Raw genomic sequence first — 22,110 nt, 5'->3', positions numbered from 1 at the left:
CACAGGCAGGAGCGAGAGGGCCCTGGAGTCTCTGGCACTGGGAGCTTTGGAGCATCAACGGTACGTTTTCAACTCACCACTGGAGTCCCTGACAAGGAATACTGTGAAGGGGGGTTTTAGGGGATACTCTGGTTCTTCTTCACCCTCTGCTTGGGGAACAGGTATTGATTCAGTTACTCAGATGTCAAACCAAAGGTAACTTCTGGAAATTTCTTTCTCAATATCAAGCAGTTCTGTTCTTTGGGAAGTTAACTGTTAACTAATAGAACTAAAATTTGATGTAACATTTGATAAAATGTGATTTGTTAACTTCAAGTTTTTGTGGTCATTATTTTGTGGAAGTTTATTCTCTGGAAGTCTATCTATGTTTTTTGAGCCTTGGTGAATTGACCTCGGTGAGGTATTGAAGGAATCACCTTCTGTTTACAACAAACTAGGTGGTGATGTTTGATTTGTTGCTTCAATTTCACAACACTTTATAACTTTGATGTGAAAAGTATATATCCATGGTGATTTCAAATCTGCAGTATAATATGGCTAAATTAGGAGTTTTAAGAGCAGGAAATTGTTAAACTTTTATGTGGAATATGGAAATGAATCATTTAAATGGTCAGTTTGGATTCTGGATGGTTTCTCTGGTTGGAGGGTAGCTTGTATGAAGCTGTATCATGTTACTAATGTATCAAATTTACTCAGTGCCTGAATTTCTCATGTTTTTGTATGAGATTGCTGATGAACATTAAGTTGCCCCTTTCTCAATGATTTGGCCATTTTTCATATTTATTGATCATCTAGACAAAATGGTTCAGAGGTTCATGAGGTAATTTCTACTCATGGCCCCTTGTTTCAGTTCAGACCATTTTAACCAACGAACAGTGAGTTTTGCTTGTTTTATAATAATTTTGAGAGACATGGAAAGTTGAATTATCCAGCAATTAAAAAAAGAAAATAACAGCAAAGGTTTGAGGAAACTTTGAGAAATGACAGTTTTTTTCTGCTTTCCATTCTTGTAATCATCTCATGACCCCCAGATTTATCTTGCGACCCCTTGTGGGGATCCAACACTGACGTAGACCCCCGGGCAACATGTGCATTAGCGCTTCCTCACAGGTGACTTTATGACTGAGCGGAGCATGATAACAGCTCTGTATATGTGAGGCGCTGCGGTCTCAGTGTTGAGCCGTAGAGATGAATCAGTCACTGTCACACAAGCTCCAACTTATATTGTTTCCATGTTGGAGTTGGATCCTAAGTTCTTGGAGATCATAATGGAAAAAACAGGAAATATTTTATTTTCCTTTTGAATTTAAATTATGAGGGGAACAGCTGAGCAGCACAAAACAGTGTTTGATTTATGGGGAAAACAATGCTATATAGGAAACTACTGTCAAAGAGTGACATCCCGTTACTATGGTAACATCAGGCTGTGTGAGGGCATGTTGTGAATTATAATTCTCAGGTGTCGGAAATGAAAAAACAATTGACAGTGGGCTCAGTTAAAGCAAATATCTTCACACTTTTTGAATATCATTTAGAATAAACTCACATTTGAAGTTTGTCTCAGCCATCGTCAGTGAGTGTGTGTCTACTGGTGTGTATGTTTAATTACATTTAAGTGGCTAATGTGCACATGCTCCTCAAGGATGTCTTTGGTCTTACACTGCTGAGTATCAGGACATGTACTAATGCACCCATAAGCACCTGTGAATATGATTTTTCCCCTCCACCCATCAGACTGTACAAGAGTCTGTGTGTGTTCTCAGACACAGGCCTTACAGTGTGTGTCAATACTGACATATGTACACACCCTCTTTCTTTACCAAGGCTGTCGGACGTGCGCTCCCACACATCCCCTCCATGATCTATAAGTGTCGGTCTGTGTTTCTGTGTGTGTATCTATCAATGTTGACTCTGTTCTACTGCTGAGTGACTCTGGAGGGTTGGAGGAGAGTGGGAGGAGGGGTGGGGGCCGGTGGGGGGGTGGTTAAGGTGGTGAGCCTCTCCTGGATGCCCGCCGTGTGTTTACCTTGGCAGGGTTGCTGCCTCCCCCCCTCCCAAGACCCTCCCCCTGTCCGTTACTGGAACAGACCGAGGTCTTATTGAGCTCCACCTCAGCTGGGAGCGGAACATACCACAGCAGCCGAAAAGGGCAGCAGCAGCCATCCCACCGACTGAATGGGCACACTGTGGAGGGCTGATTGGCTTGACCTGCCCTGGCGTGGCTTGCTCACGAATGCTGGTGCACATTATGAAGTGGCCACAGTTTAAATGATGCATTAAAGAGAGCCGGGGATCTGCTCAATGATCGGATAGAAAGCAATGAGAAGGTTTTGGTTGGCTCTGTGAGGGAAACGGGGGAAGGTTTTTGCTGGCGTTTTCTGTGTTCATGCATTGTGAGAGTGTGAGTCGAGTTTGATTGCTGTCTTTATCCATTTCTGGGAGGCCCACCTTGACTGTGAGAATATATTAGTAAGTGATTTAGGGAAAAGCACAGGAGGAAAAATGAATCACCTTGCCCATTATCACACGAACATACAAGAAAAATACATATGGAAACATTTGAACATTTATTGCAGGATGAGTAACTTAATAGGCTGAAAAGCAGTGTTTCACTGCATTTTCTGGTTGAAAGCTTCAAGTCTGTTGTACCTCTGACCACACCCAGCATCAATCATGCTTAATAAACTTCATACCTCGTTTTTGTGTAGGTCAGCTGGTGTTAAGTTGCTTTTTAATGAAAATAAACCTAATACCTTGCTTAGTGAGCCAGCTGGTGTTAAGTTGCTCTTTAATCGAGATAAACTTCATACCTTGTTTTTGTAGGACATGCACTGTATTATCCGATTGTTAATCCGATGGATGAGAGACTCAATAAAGATCGTGTGACATTATCACATGATAGCTTTCACACAGCTGCAATAGAGTTTCATTTCTGCACAAAGAAAGAAAGAAAAAAAGAAAAATCATATCGCAAAGGCCTTGTTCTTGACTCGACATTTTTCACGTTTCAACTTTCAACAATCATCCAAAAAGAAATCGACGTCCATCATTGAAGATGCAGAGATAGAAATATCTCCACTGGCAGTAGCCAAAAGAAAATCCACTAAGCACACACACAAGCAATGTTCTTAAAGGAGATGTTCATGAGAGGTTGTTGGAAAGTAGTTTGTAAAAACAGAAATGTGGTAATAATCCAGAATAAGACAAATAATGTTTGAAAAACCCCCAAAATCCAGGTGTTATCATGGAAAAGTCAGGAATAACTGACATTTTGAGATTAAACCAGAAAAGTCAGAAAAGGCCAAAAGTCAGGAATCTCTCCCAAAAGTGGAGAATATCAAAAATAACAAATCATCAATGAGTTACAACCTGTCATGACTGAACATCACATAGATAATGAACAGTATGTGAATATTCCAGGGTGGGTTAGGGTCTACACATACTGTGTCTACACATACTGTGTGGTATTTTGTGTTTTCCGCCCAAACTCGGCCAACAGTCACTCTCAGGTAGATATTAGACAGCAGGGCAAATATTTGTGCTACTGTAATGTGTGTGGAACTCTGAGAATGCTAGCAGCCCACACACACACACACACACACACACACACACTCACACACACACACACACACAGACACACACACGCACACACACACACACACACACACACACTCACACACACACACACGCATGCACGCACACACGCACACACGCACACACACACACACACACACACACACACACGCACACACTCATACACACACACACATGAATGGGTCAACACAAAGTTATCACGCATTTCTACATTGTTTCTACATGTGGATATCAGCTTGGATCCATAGTATTAGCTTATCAGTCATCTGTAACACACTTTGAATTGCACTAACCTGTATGAAAAATACAAATAGAGTTTGATTGACTGATTGATTGGTTGATTGATTGATGTCTGTTAAATACATTATACAGTACATAATGGTGTTTTTTAATGCTGAACTTAAAGGTTCACTGCTTTCCTCCTTTGGCCTTTTACCACCAGGATGCCAACCTCAGTTCAGCCACTCCAAACGCATGGTGACCGTGAGCTCTAGGTTTATAGGCTGTAAATGTCTCACTGTGACTGTTGGGAATTAACTGGCAGCTTTTTTCTGCAGCCTTGGTCTTGTGAATGCAGCACAATGAAGGTTCAGTTGGGACTGGCATGTTTGAATGGTCTGTACGTCACAGCAGTGGAAAGTTGAGGGAAAATAAGCAATGTAGAAATCAGGTTTTGACAGATGTGGGTTTGTGATATTGAAACACGTGTCTGGACTGAAGTTGAGACTTTATGATCATGAATCAGATTTATGGTAAAAAAAAAAAAAAAAAGAAAAAACGTTTGACTTGTTATCCAAAAATAGAAGAAGAAGAAAAAAAAAATCAATTATCATGATAATGGAGAGAAACTCTGGACACTAGAGACATATGAGCTATATATAGGAGCTATATATATTTGGTGTGAGCAAACACATCAGAAGCTCTGTGATGCTGTACTTAGGCACAGCAGTGCTTTGAGCTAAATGCTAATGTCTTCAGCCTATCATCCTCACAATGGCAATGCTAACATGCTGATGTTTGGGAGGTGTAGTGTTTACCATTTTGACCATCTTAGTTTAGTAATTTGCTAATTTGCCCTAAACATAAAGCAGAGATGTGGCTGATGGGAATGTCAACAGTTTTGCAGGTACTTGGTCATAAACTTAAGTACTGTAAGTAATTTTGACCTCATTACACTGCTAAAAGAAAAGTAAGGGGATCACCAAAGTCAGTAGGATTCATACTCTGGGCACCATGCAATCTGTACTTAAAAGTTTTGCTAATGCTACATAGCCAGTGTTAGCATTATCAGCTGTTTACTTACAAGTCTAGAGGAAACTTTAGCATCAAACTTTATTCCTTTACTCACCAACAGCTGTCTCCAGCAGTGGAAAGCAACGCAATGTAAACTATTGTCTCCATCACAGCTTTTCTTCTACTGAATTTAGCACGCTAACCAGCTAGCCCCGGCCGGTCTCATCACTTTCTGATAGCGTCTCACTGTAGCCTCTGATCTGCCCTGTAGACCCTGCGCTGCTCAGAAGGCGTATTATAACCTTTTGTCTCTTAAACGCAGCGATAGCCGAAACTCTAGTCAATCACCACTACCTGCTCCCAGCAAGAAACCACATTAGGCAGCAGAGAAAACTGACAAAAAGGCCCTTGAATTTTATAGTTGTGAAAATATTTTAGTGTGGCAGACTGACAGACCAACATAAATAGAGCCACTCAGCTAACATGTCTAAAGAAGGACAAAGGCATTTAAACTTCATAGAGGTTTTACTATTTTTGGAAAGGATCCTCATTCACATTCACCATGGATTACACAGACATTAGAAGTATGCTGTATTCATGCAGACAAAGAGACAAGGACACGCACTGTGCAAACTCAAATGAGCACACACACACAAACAGAAAACACTAAAAGGAAAGTTAGTAAGCTGGGGAAAAAAGTCTTACTTCATTCTTACTGCATTTCTCTTAATGGAAAAGAGTTTGTGAGGAATGAATCATACTTCTCCCTTTCTCTGCCTGAACTTATTTTAGCACTAAAGACATTTCATGTGAACAGAGACAGAGGGGGCTTTCTTTCCCACGCGAGCATGTATGGTATTTCCAAATAATACCAGAGGCTCTTGATGTCCTGTTTCCATTTTAGCTAATGAGGTTGACGTAATAAGTAAATGCTCTGTATATCCCGGATAACACGGCATATGAATGTAGGTGTACAGGATTTAGGAAAAAACACAGTGGCATACAGAGGTGGAGGAAATTATAATAAATAAAACTAACCTCATTCATTCAAACACTTACTTCACTGTTCATTTCTGGTAAAGAGAAGTTAGAAAGTTTGTATAGTTTTACACAACTTCTTTACACTTACTGTGTACACTTTGACTGTGATCATTTTAGCCAACTTGTGATCACTAAAAGGCCAAACATGAAATAGCTTTCAGTAGCTTTAAGCTCTGCCTGTTCATTTTGTCATTAATTATTTTGTCAAATTCAAATGTGATTCCATTGTTGTGTATTTTCCAGGTAACGATGACCCCCTTCCTTCTGCTGTGTGTGTCTTTGCCCCTCATCTCGGCAACAATATCATTTGAAGATCATGATGGTGAGTTTGGTGAGAAATCACTTGTTGCATTTCATTGTCTAAAATGGAGTCTTTCCTTCGTCATCTGTTTGTGAAAATTAACAACCCTTTGGAAACTTAAGTATTTGAAGAAAATGAGAAACTCATATTAAGCTGTATCGTACCCATATCCATCAGTCCTGTCATTTTTGTCTTGTGTAACCTAATATCTGATTAAAAGTAATTAAATATGCAGGTGATGTATGGGCCAAATCAGCCTTTTTTGCCCCTTTGTCTCATCTGAGCTTTTTTCTATCCCCCCAAAAAGTGGCAAAGCAGTGTAACGTAGGACGAAGTAGGCCTCTGGAATAAATGTTTTTGGGGCGACTGTTGCTAGGTAGGGTTGGTGGACCAATCCTTAACAATAACAATAATAATAAATTTAATTATCCAGCACCTTTAACAACAGAGTTTACAAAGTGCTTTGCAATCGAAGCAAAAGCAATAATAGGGAAGAGGCTCAGAAGGCAGTATAAAAACAGAAAGCCAGATAGGAAGGCTAACCAAAGCAAAAGCAGGACAGAAATAGATAAAGTTAAAGAGGGAAGACACACAATATACTTCAATATAAATAAGGACAATTATAGAGAGTAGGTGCCGTGCAAAAGCAATAGAAGCACTCACAATAAAAGTAATAAAAGGACGATAAAGGGACAATTAAAAGACAACATGACATAAAAGCAAATGAGTGAAACCCACACATTTGCTTTTATGTCAAGTGATTTAAAAGACGTCACTGATTCTGCCTTCTCTCCTCAGGCAGATCGTTCCAAAGTCGAGGGGCCCTGATTTAAGCCTCAACTTTGGAACGGCCAGAAGGGCCCCAGCTGAGGATCTAAGGCCGTGTGCTGGCTTGTACGGGGTTAACGATTCTGCTATGTAGCTTGAGGCTAGGCCCTGGCATGCTTTAACAGTGATCAGTAAAATCTTAAAATCAATTCTAAAGTGGACAGGGGGCAAAGGAAGGGATCCTTGGCTCCTTTAGTCCAAATGTTTAAGTGTCTTTGAGCAAGACCTTAACCCCTAATTGCTCTTGCCTTGTTTGGTAGTTCTGCCACCATCAGTTTGTGAATGTACGTGTAAGTGTTTGGTCCTACTACGGTTGAGAAGCCCCGCAAAAGTGCAGCCCATAGCTCACAAGACTGTAACAGAGATTTTACAAAAACATACATTTGCACTACATGTTAGGTTGTATCCTCATTTACAATTAGAAATAGTAACAAATCAACCTCGACATGTCTCATCCACAGAATTGGATGGCACACTCCGTGTTAGCATCCCTATGGAGATTCCTCTCCGTCCTCTCCTGGGAGGCAAGGTAGTGGTACCATGTTACTTCCAGGACAATACCGTCAATGATCCCGGAGCTCCAACCGTCGCCCCGCTCTCCCACCGCATCAAATGGTCCTATGTCACCAAGGAGAAAGCCACCACCATCCTGGTGGCGTCAGAGGGAAAAGTTCAGGTGGAGACAGAGTATTTGGACAGAGTGACGATGGTCAACTACCCTCTGGTGCCCACTGATGCCACCCTGGAGGTCACAGAGCTGAGGTCCAAAGATTCTGGCACCTACCGCTGCGAGGTGATGCACGGCATCGAAGATAACTACGACTCTGTGGACATCCAGGTTCAGGGTATGCTACAGAAAAATAATGTTGTTCAGTTTAGTTTACTACAAAATGAATCTACTAAGTTTCATCACTGTTTGTCCAAACACCAAACCTTTAACATCTCCAAATAAACAAAAAAAAATCCAATGTGTTTTCTAGTCAAAGCCTTTCAATTTTACCCATTTCTGTAGTTTCCTTCAAACACAGGCTTTTTTATGCACATGTACAATCCAATTTGTAATATTACACACCCATCAAGGAGGAAAATCTCTGTCAAAAAGATAAGAATAAAGAAACCTTTGACCTTTGGAAAGTCCATCCAACCATTCAGCTGGCTGCAGATTTAACCTCTCACCTTTGGAAACGTACCTGGTTAGTTTTTGGTTGAATACAAGCTGCAAAAGGCAAAGTTATCAGAGTGTTGGTAAAATATATCTCATGTCAGTTAGTTTGTCCTCTGCTCACCCATATCTGTATCTCACAGGGATTGTGTTCCACTACCGAGCCATCTCCACCCGCTACACCCTGACGTTCGAGAAGGCCAAGGCTGCCTGTATCCAGAACAGTGCCACCATCGCCACTCCAGCCCAGCTCCAGGCTGCCTACGATGATGGATACCACCAGTGTGATGCCGGTTGGCTCTCTGATCAAACTGTGAGGTAGTTTTCATCCATCCAGCCATCCAAGCTCTAAACTGCTTATTTATTCAGGGTCACTGTGGACAGATTTCCATCTAAAAAATAAACACTCGCAAATATAGAGTTTGCAGTTCACGAGACTAGCATGTTACTGGACCGTGGGCCAGAAACCAGAGCACCCAGAGAAAAGCCACATAGACACAAGAAGAACATGCAGTCTCCACACAGAAAGGGCCAGCTAATCTTCTTTGCTGTTGGATGAAAGTGCAAAACCAGCCACAGCATGAGATGTGGTCTGTGCACATCTGTAAGTCGTTTTTTATAGGTTACAGGTTGTTGTTTATGGAAAGTTAAAAACTGTCGGATGCAGCGACACCAATTTGCAAGTGTGGGGGCACGAGGTCACAGACGCTGTTTGTCAATTTGCAACACTATGTGTTATATTATTGGAGCTGTGTTATATTGTTGTGTCTGTCTTATTGAGTTTAATCAGTTTAGTTTGTGAATTTTGTGTCTCTGTTAATGAAACCCAGCAGGAGGTTCTGTGCTGATGAAGCTAATGGGGATCTTAATACATGAAATGAAACATACTGACCCCTTTAGTCTTAATGCTGTCGATTGAGTTTTGGTCACCTGATGGTCCAGCTGATGTGTCTTTTGTGACTCTGACATTTATTATATAAAACAAATGAATGTCTTTAACATACCAACAGCTCTGCATTAAAAAACACAGTAAACAAAATGCACTGTTGTTACAGACTTTCTATCTAAAAAACGTCTCTCTCTTCTCTCAAGGTACCCCATCCATGAGCCCCGGGAGCGTTGCTATGGAGACAAGGAGAACTTCCCAGGCGTGAGAACTTATGGAGTGAGAGACGTCAACGAGACCTATGACGTGTACTGCTTTGCTGAGAAGATGTCAGGTACACTCGTCTAACCAGGCTACCTGAGCCACACAAACCCTCTACACTGTGCACGCAACTCTTTCCTGTCATATAAATGCATGTTCATCTCCCTCCTCTCTCCTCCCAGGCAGAGTCTTCTACTCCATGTCTGCGCAGAAGTTTTCTTTCTATGAAGCAGGAGATCAGTGTGCCAAACTCGGCGCCCGGCTTGCCACCACCGGAGAACTGTACCTGGCCTGGAAGGCTGGATTGGATGTGTGTAACGCTGGCTGGCTGGGAGACAGAAGTGTGCGCTACCCTATTAACATCGCCAGGCCTCAGTGTGGAGGAGGGCTTCTGGGAGTGAGAACTGTCTACCTGTTCCCCAACCAGACAGGATACCCCTACCCAGACTCCCACTACGATGCTATCTGCTTCCAAGGTAAATCCTACAGGGAGGTTTTGTGATAAAATACCTCTTTGGTAATGTTTATTTTAGGGTGGATTTCTCCTTTAGTTGCTGACTAATAAAGTTATAACATGTGTCAATCATGCAATGTGGTTTCCTCAGCTGGCGAGGATGAAGATGTCGTGCCTGCGAGGACCACCCCTTTCCCTGACATCGTACGCATAACATCCGTCCCTGGGGTGTTCCCAGGACTCACCCCCTCACCTGGGGGTGAAGAGATCAGGGGTGGAGAAGTGGACACCCTCACCCCGCTGCCCGTCCCTCCCAGTGTGACAGACACATACACTAAAGTGACTCCTATTGTAGGAGAGCCTGGACTCGACCTGACAGACATAGATGCTGCCATGGCTCCCACGGGTAGGAAGTTGGTTATGTACTCGGTCGATAACAAAATCCTTTGTTTCTTTTCACTATAAGAAAACATTTTAGAACAGTGCAATGAAAGGACACAACAGCAAAAGGAGAGTACAAGAACAACTGGCTCTGCCATTATATTAGCAACAGTATATTCTTTTGCAGGGGGTAGTCACTTTGGCATTTTTGCAGCATCCTGCCTTTTGGGAATAGGTTGGGTCATTGCAGTGTAGATTGATATAGCTCCTTTAAAAGAGCTTTTGGAATGGGACAACCATGTTGAGTCATTCTATTTGGAGATGGTTCACTGAAATAGGAGGAAATGTCATGATGTTGAACTTGCTGGAATACTACGACTTCCACAAAATCCTCTCATGCATGCCCGCGGCCTCTCGGCCATTGCTGTCCTTGGCTAACCTGATGATGCATAACCATAGGGCAGCAAATAAATGACTTCAAGATGTTCAAACTGAATATATGACCATAATCTGCATCAGGAAAAATGCAAAATAAGGAAATAAAATCAGACTGAACCAAGTAGTTTTAGCAAAAAGAAAATGAATTACTATAGGACAAAAGAAGACAACCCTTCTTCCTTCCCTCTTTCTCTTTTCCCAGGTGTGGTGTTCCACTACCGTCCCATCACTGGCCGGTACACCCTTACCTTTCTTGAGGCTCAGCGCGCCTGCCTGAGCATTGGGGCAGTCATTGCCAGCCCAAAGCAGCTGCAGGCCGCCTTCGAGAAAGGCCTGCACCAATGTGACGCCGGCTGGCTCCGTGACCAGACAGTCAGGTGAGTCAGAGGAATGTGTAGGACAGACTGATCTATATATATGAAATGTTTTAAACTTCAGGAAATAATATCTAGGATACTGGCTGGAAATAGTTCATTTTGCATATCAAAGCTTATCCGCTAAGGGGTATACAGCAGAACGAAGCCTTAATACGCTGTACCATCATCCTCTCTCATGATCAGGTATCCAATCGTGTCACCCAGAGATAACTGTGCAGGTAATCTGCCATACCTTCCAGGAGTCAGGTCCTATGGCCTGAGGCCAGCCAGTGAACATTACGATGTATTTTGTTACGTGGAGCGTCTGCAAGGTGAGCAGCTTAAACCCTCTCACACCAAATTAATAGACTTTATACAGTGTACTGTCAACTTGTCATCAATCTGTGTACATATCTACTGTATCTGACCTGAGTTCTTGTGAATGCTGTTGAATGCTCATTCTCTCAGGTGAGGTCTTCTTCACCAGTGACTATGACAGCTTCTCCTATGAGGAGGCTGTGCAGCATTGTCAGAAACTGAACACCACCCTGGCCACCCCCGGGCAGCTGTACTCTGCCTGGAACCAAGGACTTGACAAGTGCCGTCCAGGTTGGCTGATGGACCGCAGTGTCCGCTACCCCATCACAACCCCCAGGTCCCACTGTGGAGGCGGTCAGGTGGGAGTTCACATCATCTACGCCTTCCCCAACCAGACAGGATTCCCTGATGTGCACTCACGCTACGACGCATACTGTTTCAAAGGTAGGAAAGGATTCATTTATATTCAGGATTTTAATGGAAAAAATAAACTCACCTAAATCCCCAGCTACAACCTCAAGTGTCTAAGTAGATGTTACATATGTACAACACCTACTTGCCAACTTTAATTTTGATTCAGCATAAAAATTTGATTATCAACCAGGGGTACAATAGGGGGTACGTCTGCAGTTGCCAGGGTGAAAATTGTAGACAAGCTCCACTAGAAATTACAATTTGAACAATTTGAATTTGGACATTATTGTTGCAAAAACGAGCAAACATCAGCTAAAAGAAAAGTAATGTTTGAAACTTCTGTCACTCTGACTTGACCAAACAACCCAAACATTCAATTATGTGAAGAAATAATTTCAGTACTATCCACTTTGTGTTAAATAACTTCTGTTTAAAATAAATTTTACATCATGAAAGGTGAAGCAACCACTGTTGTGACGCAATTTATAATCCAGTTTTCAAGATGATTTGATGTTGTGCATTGTTGTCATATTGATATTAACATATTATTATTGTTATTATTCATAGAAACATTTGTTTTGCCATATCACTACATACAGTATACAGTTGGCTTCCCAGTACCTTTTGTCCTAAAAACTGTCATTTTGTCATTTTGTTTTTCAGCTGAAATCCCACTTGTTCATATTCAGAATAGAACCAGTGTGGATGTGACATTGGTGACTGTGGATGTTATCAATAAGACAACAGCGACAATTGATCACTTTGTTCCCCCTGGTAAGACAGGAATCTGTTCTGACTGACTGTGAAATGGCCAAAGTAGTTTCTTATTTAATATTATCATTGATATCTCTATGCTTTACTGTAAATAGGGCAGTTTCCCAATCTACTAAATATCCATTTGCACTGTTAGTTAAGTATCGACATCCTTGTCTGAAGTTTTACAACAATCGCATGTGGTTTTGTGTTTTGTTTTTAGTTGAACCAACTGTTGTCTACAATGAAACTGAAACCAGTGTAAATATTACTGAAATAGAGGTGTTTATCAACAAGACAACCATCACAACTCACCAAGTTCCTCCTCCTGGTAAGAAACACATGTGTCAATGAAAACTGTTTTTCTTCTTTAAAAGTGTCCTTAGTAACAAAATAATTCAGTACCACTTCCTAATAACACTATTTTAAAGCTGTTATAAGTTGCAATTCGTGGCATTTTAATGAATCATTGACTAGATCAGTTATAGGGCGTTAACACTTTTTGGTTGCCAGGTTGTGAAAACCCCCTTTGATTGGTGGGACCATCTGACCACTTACGTTCTGGAAAATGATTTGTAATAAAATACATGCATTAACATCTTAGTAACACTAATAACTGCAGACTTGATGGAATAAAATAGAGCCCGACCGATATTGGATTTTTGGGGCCGATGCCAATGCTGATATTAGGGAAAAAAAAAATTTGAAATTGATATATCGGCAGATATATAATAACTTGTGAAAAAGATATGTAATGAAAACAGGATATTTTACAGTTTAACACTAAACTTTATTGTCCAAAATGACATCAGTGCACTGAAACAGTAAACTTAAATAAAATAACTATAAACATAAATAACTATAAATAAAAAACATAAGAGCAAATATGTATATAGATTCTATATATATATTTAACTTGAATGAAAACAAAGGATCAAATATAGATAAAATGCTGCCTATATAACTTGACTTGACCTGGCCATTTCCACTGCATTATTGCTTCTTAATAAAAGTATTAATATCAGCACATATCAGAGAATATATGTGCAGATACCGATAAATCGGCCTCTAGAATAAAACCCTTTATTAATGGTGACTACACTCTATAAAGGAGTATAAAGGATACGTTATTTACTTAAATGCACTGTGTGTAATTTCTGACACAAAGGGTCTCACAATTAAAATAATAACAAAACATGGTGTTTGGTGATATCGTGAAGGAGCATGGGATCATGGGAGTTGTTGTCTTCACCACCATTATCATCATTGCAGTCAGCTTCTCCCAGTTTGGATTCCTTCAGGGTCAATCATTCAGGAAGTTTTTACCAGGAGCAAAACCAGTTTCCTCCTCTAAACAGACCTGGTGATTAAATGCAGTAAAACCGTAGATTAAAGCAGTTTCACATTAAAAATCTATGTTTATCTGATGTTGTTCAGCACACAAAACATTGGAGGTGCTGGGACCCAAGCTGCCAGTAACGTTTGTTCAGCTTGTTTCTGTGATAACTTAAGGTCCAGTTGTCCGATGACTAAAATCTGTCTTTCAATTAAAGTACATAGTTGAAAACGACCAAGATCTACATCGAAGTGTATCATAAAGATGTAGCTTCAAACTGGATAAAAAATTGATGTTGAGCTTGTGGTAGACACTGACAATGCTAACACCAACATCAGGGATATGATGTCATTGACTGGCGACTAAATGAAACGCACTGTTACCATGATTAAACTCATGAATTTCTCAAAGTTTGAAATTTGTTGGAAATGTTTATATTATATTATTCCTTTAGCACTGATAAAGCCATTGGTTACAACCTATAAACCATTCATTAAAATGTGGTACCAATAATTGCAATCAAACTAAACCAAATATTTCACTTTGCTAAACGGAATTTGACAAGGTTCAGTATGTAATGTTTTTATGTTAACATTCTAAATGTTTCCCCCCACTTCAGCACCAGTTCCTACTGATGTGTCAGGGTCTGGTTCAGCTGATCATTCAGCCAGCGGGGAGATCTCAGGAGAGTCCGGCACCTCCAGTGGTGACACCTCTGGTTCCAGTGCCAGTGGTGATGCCTCTGGTTCCAGTGCCAGTGGTGACGCCTCTGGTTTCAGTTCCAGTGGTGACGCCTCTGGTTTCAGTTCCAGTGGTGACGTCTCTGGTTCCAGTTCCAGTGGTGACGTCTCTGGTTCCAGTTCCAGTGGTGACGTCTCTGGTTCCAGTGCCAGTGGTGATGTCTCTGGTTACAGTGCCAGTGGTGATGCCTCTGGTTCTGGACTGGAGATCACCTACAGTGGACACAAGGACATCTTCTCCGGAGACGGATCTGCCTCTGGAGCTCCCCAGGAGGCAGAAGGAGGAAGTACTGTCATCTTCGCATCTGGAGAACTGGGTAGTGCTTCTGGATCCGGAGAGGGGATTCATGGACAACAATCTGGCTTTGGGGTATCAGGATCAGGATCAGGATCAGGTTTTACAAGTGCAAGTGGAGACATCAGTGGTAGTGGAGAATTCATGATCATCATGGTGGATGGAAAGATGGAGGAGGTGTCAAAAACCCACAGACAACCACATGAGCAGTTGTTTGGCAAGGAAGGCATTGAGATAATTGAATCAAGTACAAGCGGATCGGGAAGTATGTCTGGGTCAGGGTCAGGGTCAGGCTCTGGTGGATTTTCTGGCATCTCATTTGTCGACCACAGTGCTGTTGACATGACAGTTCAGCCATCTGGTGAGCAGGAGGTGTCTGGATACCGTCCTTTTGGATCAGGCTTCCACAGTGGCTTTCCCAGTGGTTTTCCATCCGGTGTGTCAGGCAGCGCCTCTGCCTCTGGAGACTCTTTCCAGCAACGTGGTGATGTCATCTTTGTAACAGACGATGAGATGATTCAGGTGACCGTACCGCCACTGGAACTCCACCCTCAGCAGGGCCGCGGGGTGGTGGAGATAAGCGGGGCAGGAAGTGGGTCAGGGATGCACCATGAATTAAGTGGAAGTTTGGAGCAAAGCTTGCATATCTCCGGAAGTGGAGCCCCTCATGAAGAACCAACGGTTGACAGGCTGTCTGTCGCCCTGCCACCTGGATCTACCATGACTTACTCAGAGTACATCACCAGTCTTGGTCAATCAGGACTGGGGGATGAAGAACAGGAGGGTCGCACAATTGTTGTGACTCCAGACACAGCCTACACCAGCCCAACCACAGCACCATCAGTCTCACTAGCAACTCCTGCTGTTGTGGTGGAGCCTGAAGTAGCGGAAGGTACGTGTTTTGATGTTTACTATTCCTCTGATATCATTCTCTCTCATATAAAAACTGGATGAACTGTGATTTTCTAAGTAAAGTCTCTTTCTATCTGTCGTCAGTCTCTGCAGACCCTTGTAATCCAAACCCCTGTGGTTCAGGATCCTGCTCTGTGCAGGGAGAGCTTGCTGTATGTCAGTGTCCCAACGGCTTCACTGGCGAAGACTGCTCAACACGTGAGTTACCAAACTACAACACACAGCACACTGTATTTCATGCTACAGATCTGCAAACCTAGAAAGAGTTGGATTGCAATAAACTGTAGAAATTCCACTTTATAGCTATATTTGTGTTTTTGTCTAAGTGTGTTTTGTACATTTATGTGTGTAGCGGTGCAGGGCTGCTCTGAAGGCTGGGTGGAGTTCATGGGCAGCTGTTACCTTCACTTTGCGGAGAGATACACCTGGGCTGACGCTGAGCAGCGCTGTCAGGAGCTCAACGCTCACCTGGTCAGCATCAGCTCCCAGGAGGAGCAGAACTTTGTCAACTGTGAGTAGCTGCTTGATTGCTGATTAGTGATCTACAGTGTCAAACATTGATGACTGATTTTGATTCAGTTTTAGTGTTTTTGACGAAAATTTGTGTAAGTCAAATTTTAGTCAACACAACTGAAGAGATTGAAGTCTACTTTTAGTTAAATTTTAGACTAATTTTCTAATGCACTTTTAATTTTTTGTCTTCTAAGCATTTTGAGGCTTCAGCTGTCACCATCTTTGCTGTGTACAGGTAGCACAGTCACAGGTGTCATTCTCAATGTTTGCCTGCTTTAGAGATAGCAATAGTGACAGAGATACTGACAGGAGATGTGGGGATGGAGAGGGGCATGACATGCAACAAGATTCCCCCAGCTCTGAATCAAACAGTGGATGTTGCAATTATGTGGTATGCACCTTAAAGGAGCTATTTGTAAGTTTTGCTATTGCTACATAGCTAGCCTTAGCATTAGCAGCTGTTTACTTATCAGTCGAAGAAATGTTGGGAATTCAATATCAGACTTCATTCCTTTACTCACCAAGAGCTGTCTCCGGTGGTGGAAAGCAATAGCAATGTTAACTCCACTATCATTTTTCTTCTACTAAAGTTAGCATGCTAACCAGCCAGCCCTGGACCATCTTATCACTTTCCCACAGTGACTCGCTGTAGCCTCAAATCTGCCCTGAAGACATAGTGCTACTCAGAGGGCGTATTACAACCTCTTGTCGATGGCCAAAGCTCTTGTCAAGTGAGAGAAAGCTCATTTAACCATTAGACCAGCAACGTGCCTTCAGACTGACTCCTCTGTAAATCCTGTTATCATTTCTCAACAGTGCTACTCTCTGTCATTTCTGCTCACCATTACCACAGCTACCTAGCATAACTTTCTATGATGCAACCATAGTTACCACTAACCCCCAGTGGCCCAACAGAAAATCAAAAATCATATGTGGTTTCACAGGCATTTAAGTGGCGTCAGCATAATTCATGGGGACGGCATGTTTAATTTGTTTCAAAGCTAAGATCCCTTTCTCTTTGATATACAGCCAATGGTCAGGACTACCAGTGGATTGGACTTAATGACAAAGATGTGCAGAATGAGTTCCGCTGGACAGACAGAAGTCCTCTGGTGAGTTTGTTTGGAGATTGTTGGTCATAGTCTATTCAGCTGTGTACCCAAGAGGTCAACTTACTACTATTACTACCACTATTATCACTGCTATACCTAATGTTGCAGGTTCATTGCTTTTCTCTGCCTCTATAGATGCACTCACTGTAGAACTGCCACTTTTTTCTTCATGTTGTAATTGTCTAATGAGTGCTTTCTGTTGAGTCTTATAATGTATAATGCTCCGCTCAGACCTTTGAGAACTGGAGGCCCAACCAGCCAGATAACTACTTCAACTCTGAGGAGGATTGTGTGGTGATGATTTGGCATGAGGGAGGACAGTGGAATGACGTACCCTGCAACTACCACCTTCCCTTCACCTGCAAGAGTGGACCAGGTAGGTTTACTGGATTAGTTTAGGCATCTGGTTCCAGAAGGAACATTCACTTCTGATGTGAAATGTACAGTTGGATTATTTAAAAAACTAAGTTAAAAAAATGTAAAAAATGAATATTTAATCATGACACAAAACCAAAAATCTGTAAGTCCGACAAAAATGAACCAGCCGCCTCCATCGAGACAAACTCTGTAACCACCAACAGTCACATGCGGCGCTCCCCCGGAGGTGGAACATGGCCGGCCGATGGGCAGCAGCAGAGAGCGCTACCCCGTCAACTCCATAGTCCGCTACCAGTGTGATGCAGGCTACACACAGCGCCACCTGCCTGTCATACGCTGTATGCCAGATGGACAGTGGGAGGAGCCACAAGTGGAATGTACAGAAGGTGAGCTTGCAGGGAGATGGTGAAAAATCTATTTAAATTATTAGATCACATTATTGTGATCATGTCTGTATCTTAAAACCACAGCATGCAGGTTTAAGTAAAAACAGCCAAAAGAAATTAAGGCCAGATACAATGATGAGAAATAATGAGGCAATACCATAAACAAAGATTGATTGATTGATTGATTGATTGATTGATTGATTGATTGATTGATTGATTGATTGATTGATTGATAAGTATGGGTTACTGATGCCTGCGAAAGGTACTGATAGTGAAGACAACCTAAATGAAGTTAAAAAAGTTAAAGGAAGAAGGAACTTGCTGCTCACTGTGATCACCAGTGTGTGTCACAGTAAATGAATGAATGTAAACACAGTGTTTGAATGGTGAAGTCTCCTACTTGATATTGAGACAAGGCAAAATAGAATAGTAATATAAATATTTTACATTAAGTAAGTGCTGTTTCTCTGTATCACCGAGCATGTGACACACACTGTGGGGAATACAATTGATGATGATGATGATGATGATGATGATGATGATGATGATGATGATAACAGGGGAAATGAGACTATAACTCAACTATAAATCAAAACCTGGTATTTAACTATGGCAAGACTCCTGTTACCCCTGTGCTTCAATGATACATTCTGCTTTATTGAACTTTATTTATTTATGACTTTGATAGAGAGTCAACAGTGGGGAGAGGAGGGGAACCACATGCAACAAAGGTCCCTGGTCAGACTCAGACCGGGGACATTGTAGTTCAGTATTGATGCCTGAAACCCTTAGGATACCTGAGCCTAATGCTGGATTTAAACAGGGGTAATATTTTATACACAGAAAATACAATCCCTACAGAGCTAACATTTCAACATCACACTGATGAAGAGCCTGTGGCAGCTCCTGAAATGGATCCTTTAGTCACGCCACTCACTTAAGGGTGATTTGTAAGTCCTTTGGCCACTCATGTTTACATGATATCATCAGTATGCGTACCTTTTCTTCCCCAGCCGGCACCAACAGTAACAGGCTACACAAAAGATCCCTCAGGAGAAGAAGTAAAGGGGTGAGCAGCCAACAGGAACAGAGGAAGCTGCTCTGAGCAGGACTGAAAGGACATACAACAGAGAGCCACAAAGCACCCCTCTTGTAAAGAAGCATGGACACCAATGCAAATGCCCGACCAAAAAGATAACATTCCCTCTCATGTATATACACATACTAAAGCACATTTAGACAGTGATAGTGTAACTGACTGATGTTTTGGATGTTTGAGTGTCACTCTGCACCTTGTGAAGGCAGGTTTTCTACGTATTTATAGCGTCTAATTTATAGCTGTGATCCAGAATTATCTCGAATGCACAAGTTGACATTTTCTTCAATCGGTTGCCAGCACTGCACACAAAGCAAGGTCGATTAAAAACTGTCAAACAACAATAAGAGTGACACACAAAGTCCAAAACAGTCCAATAAGAGTGTTTTCGATTGCAGCTGGATTCTCTGAAGTCAAACACATTGTTACATAGACTTTTGCCATTTTTTAGGGTATTTTTCTAGATCTGTGTTTCTTAGCATTTTTTATTTCTTTTATTCAGTCTTAGACAACAACTGTGTGCTTCAGACTGGTGAAAAAAACTTACATTATAGGCCAGGACAATGATTCTCAAGCTTTTTGGTTGTGACTCCTTAAATAACTGCAATGAGTACATGTTAAATGTGGAGAGTGTTGAAGTTGGGTTTTGTTTTACTTGAATTATCAGAGGAGTCCTTGAGGCTTACAGTAATTCAGTGTTGCATAAAAGCCCAGATTTGAGCAAAAGCAGAGGAAAAATACATAAAAATATATTGGTGTTTAAAACTATTAATAATTTTTCAGGAAACCCACACTGTCTTGTCGCAACCCTCAGGTTTGAGAACCACTGTGAAACGACACCACCGCAGTATCAGACATACTGAATCGATTGTGCTGTTCCATTTGATGATGAATAGAAATCCAAGTTCAAGACTTGATTAAGTCACTGCAACAAACCTGGATTGAAATAGTCAGCACTCATGCACTTTTGGGAGTCTTCAGTCACGTCTGTGCTAATCATTTGAATCCAGTGCACCTTAAACAATAAAATTAATAATAATAATAATAATAACAAATGAATAAGTAAAAACAAAAATGAAAAAAAATTCCTCATCTGTAGCTGACACATGGCAAAGAAACTGTACTGAGTTAACAAGTGAAATCTACAGTATGACACTGAACTGGCTGGCCAGGAGGGGCCTCCGGGACGGTGCAAAACTCCACCTCATGAATGTCATTGAATGTTGCAAAAGATGCACATCCAGTTCTTCAGGTTGAGGTTTATATTTGTGATTTCTCATGAGTAATCAGTGACCTCTGTCAACACTGTCTGATGGGAGAATCCTGCTTTTTACGAGGCGGATGACATTTTTCTCACTGTAAGTATTCTCACTATTCTCTGGACAGCAGGATCTGTTAATAATTTAGCAGACAATTTAATTGTTTGAATAATTCATCATTGACCTGTTTTGTTGATTTGTTAGTTTAATTAACTGTTGAGTTGCAGTTATGAGTTTCCTATCAAATGGGCATGACTGATTTAACAGTCTGCTGTAGAGAAGAAGACACAACTGGGATTTTCTATTCGAGCCTTAGACATCTGTGTGGAGGTTTCTGGCTGTGTGTCATGTGACAGGGTCTTATCGACAGAGATGTACTTGAGAAATAAAAACACGATTGTATGGAAAAGAAGCTGTGAAAGCAGATGGATTTTTTTCAAATGATGACAAAGGAGATGGAGAAGGTTGAAGTGGAGGAGGAGGCTATAAAATGTTGACCATGACCCTTTAAGGTCAAGATTAGCTTCAACGCTGAGAGCAGATAATCTGACTTCTCACAGAACAACAACACAAACACTGAAACACATACACTCAAACTGGTCGCAAAATCTAGTAAACAGTTAGTAAAAAAGTGAATGAGTGAGCTTGACAACGTTACAAAGATCGCTCAAGTAAATGAATTAATTAAAGTCAAATTGCTGTATTTTTCTGACAGAAAAGCCAACATTTGAGTGATTATGTTGAGGACAATTGATGAAAATCAGTAAGCTCTATAAAAGTGAGGGTCTAAATCAGTATTTTTGATCGATTGATTCTTCAACAAACTGAAATATCTTTTAACAGATAAAACCAAAACATTTGTGCCGTTGCACACAGACGTCACGTCTGCTGTGACTGTTCAGATCCCGAATCCTGATGTGAACATACAGTATACTTGTACTGTGCTGTGCCAAATAAAACTTGGAATCATCCATCTCTGTGAAATTATTGACTATCACTGTATTTGGTATTAACCAGTCACGCTGGGATCTCTGCATTATATGAAAATCACAGTTCTCTCAGTTTCTTTCCCTGCAGCAGTTAAATTTGAGGTGAACTCTCTGAGTCAAAGGAACAAACCTGACATTTAGTTTGTTTTTACCTTCCTGTGGAGCCCAACTGTGAAAAAACAAACAGTAAATAGCTCCTTCATCAGCCTCTACAGCGACTACCTTCATCACTACAGAGACTGCAAACAGATCTACAGTGTGTGTGTGTGTGTGTGAGGGAGAGAGAGAGGGAGAGTAGCCCTACATATGTGGTTGCATGTTTATATGCATCTATGTGGTGTGTTTGTGCAGTACATACCTCTGCATGAACCTGATGTGTGTGGCAGTGTGTGTAGGCATGTAAATCTATAAGTGTGTTTATGCATGTGTGTGTGTGTGTGTGTGTGTGTGTGTGTGTGTGTGTGTGTGTGTGCCCTCATGTTGGGCCAGCAGGTGTAAATAGGATGTGTTTTTAAAAGCTGCTGGCCATATAATCACTGGCACTTCTGTTTGCAGCCGGATGCAGGAGGGCGTAGCAACGTGTTTGACTCCACTCATTTAAAAGTGCATCATGTCCAGACAGAGTGGCGCGTGTTAGCTTTACATACAGTGGCTGTTTTGTGTGGGTCACTCAC

General features: G+C 41.6%; 1 protein-coding gene across 2 annotated transcripts; it reads left to right on the top strand.

Moving 5' to 3' along the window:
• Positions 1-21,418, top strand: acanb (aggrecan b). 2 transcript variants are annotated; one of them, XM_056388153.1, is made up of 19 exons: positions 1-60; positions 6,112-6,190; positions 7,459-7,842; positions 8,303-8,477; positions 9,252-9,379; positions 9,489-9,782; positions 9,912-10,166; positions 10,782-10,956; positions 11,140-11,267; positions 11,404-11,697; positions 12,331-12,441; positions 12,644-12,751; positions 14,376-15,683; positions 15,788-15,901; positions 16,056-16,214; positions 17,246-17,328; positions 17,560-17,704; positions 17,910-18,092; positions 19,106-21,418. In XM_056388153.1, exons 2-19 carry the CDS (start codon positions 6,118-6,120, stop codon positions 19,195-19,197), a joined length of 4,209 nt encoding a protein of 1,402 aa, XP_056244128.1. In that variant the 5' UTR covers positions 1-60; positions 6,112-6,117; the 3' UTR covers positions 19,198-21,418. The 2 variants fall into 2 exon arrangements, with proteins under 2 accessions (XP_056244128.1, XP_056244129.1); XM_056388154.1 differs by lacking the exon at positions 1-60 and adding an exon at positions 68-195.
• The last annotated feature ends 692 nt before the right edge of the window (positions 21,419-22,110 follow it).

Source organism: Seriola aureovittata, chromosome 10 (genome assembly GCF_021018895.1).
Source record: "Seriola aureovittata isolate HTS-2021-v1 ecotype China chromosome 10, ASM2101889v1, whole genome shotgun sequence".
Lineage (NCBI taxonomy): Eukaryota > Metazoa > Chordata > Actinopteri > Carangiformes > Carangidae > Seriola > Seriola aureovittata.
The sequence above is the reverse complement of the archived record's forward strand: the minus strand, read 5'-3'. Positions and strand labels throughout refer to the sequence as shown.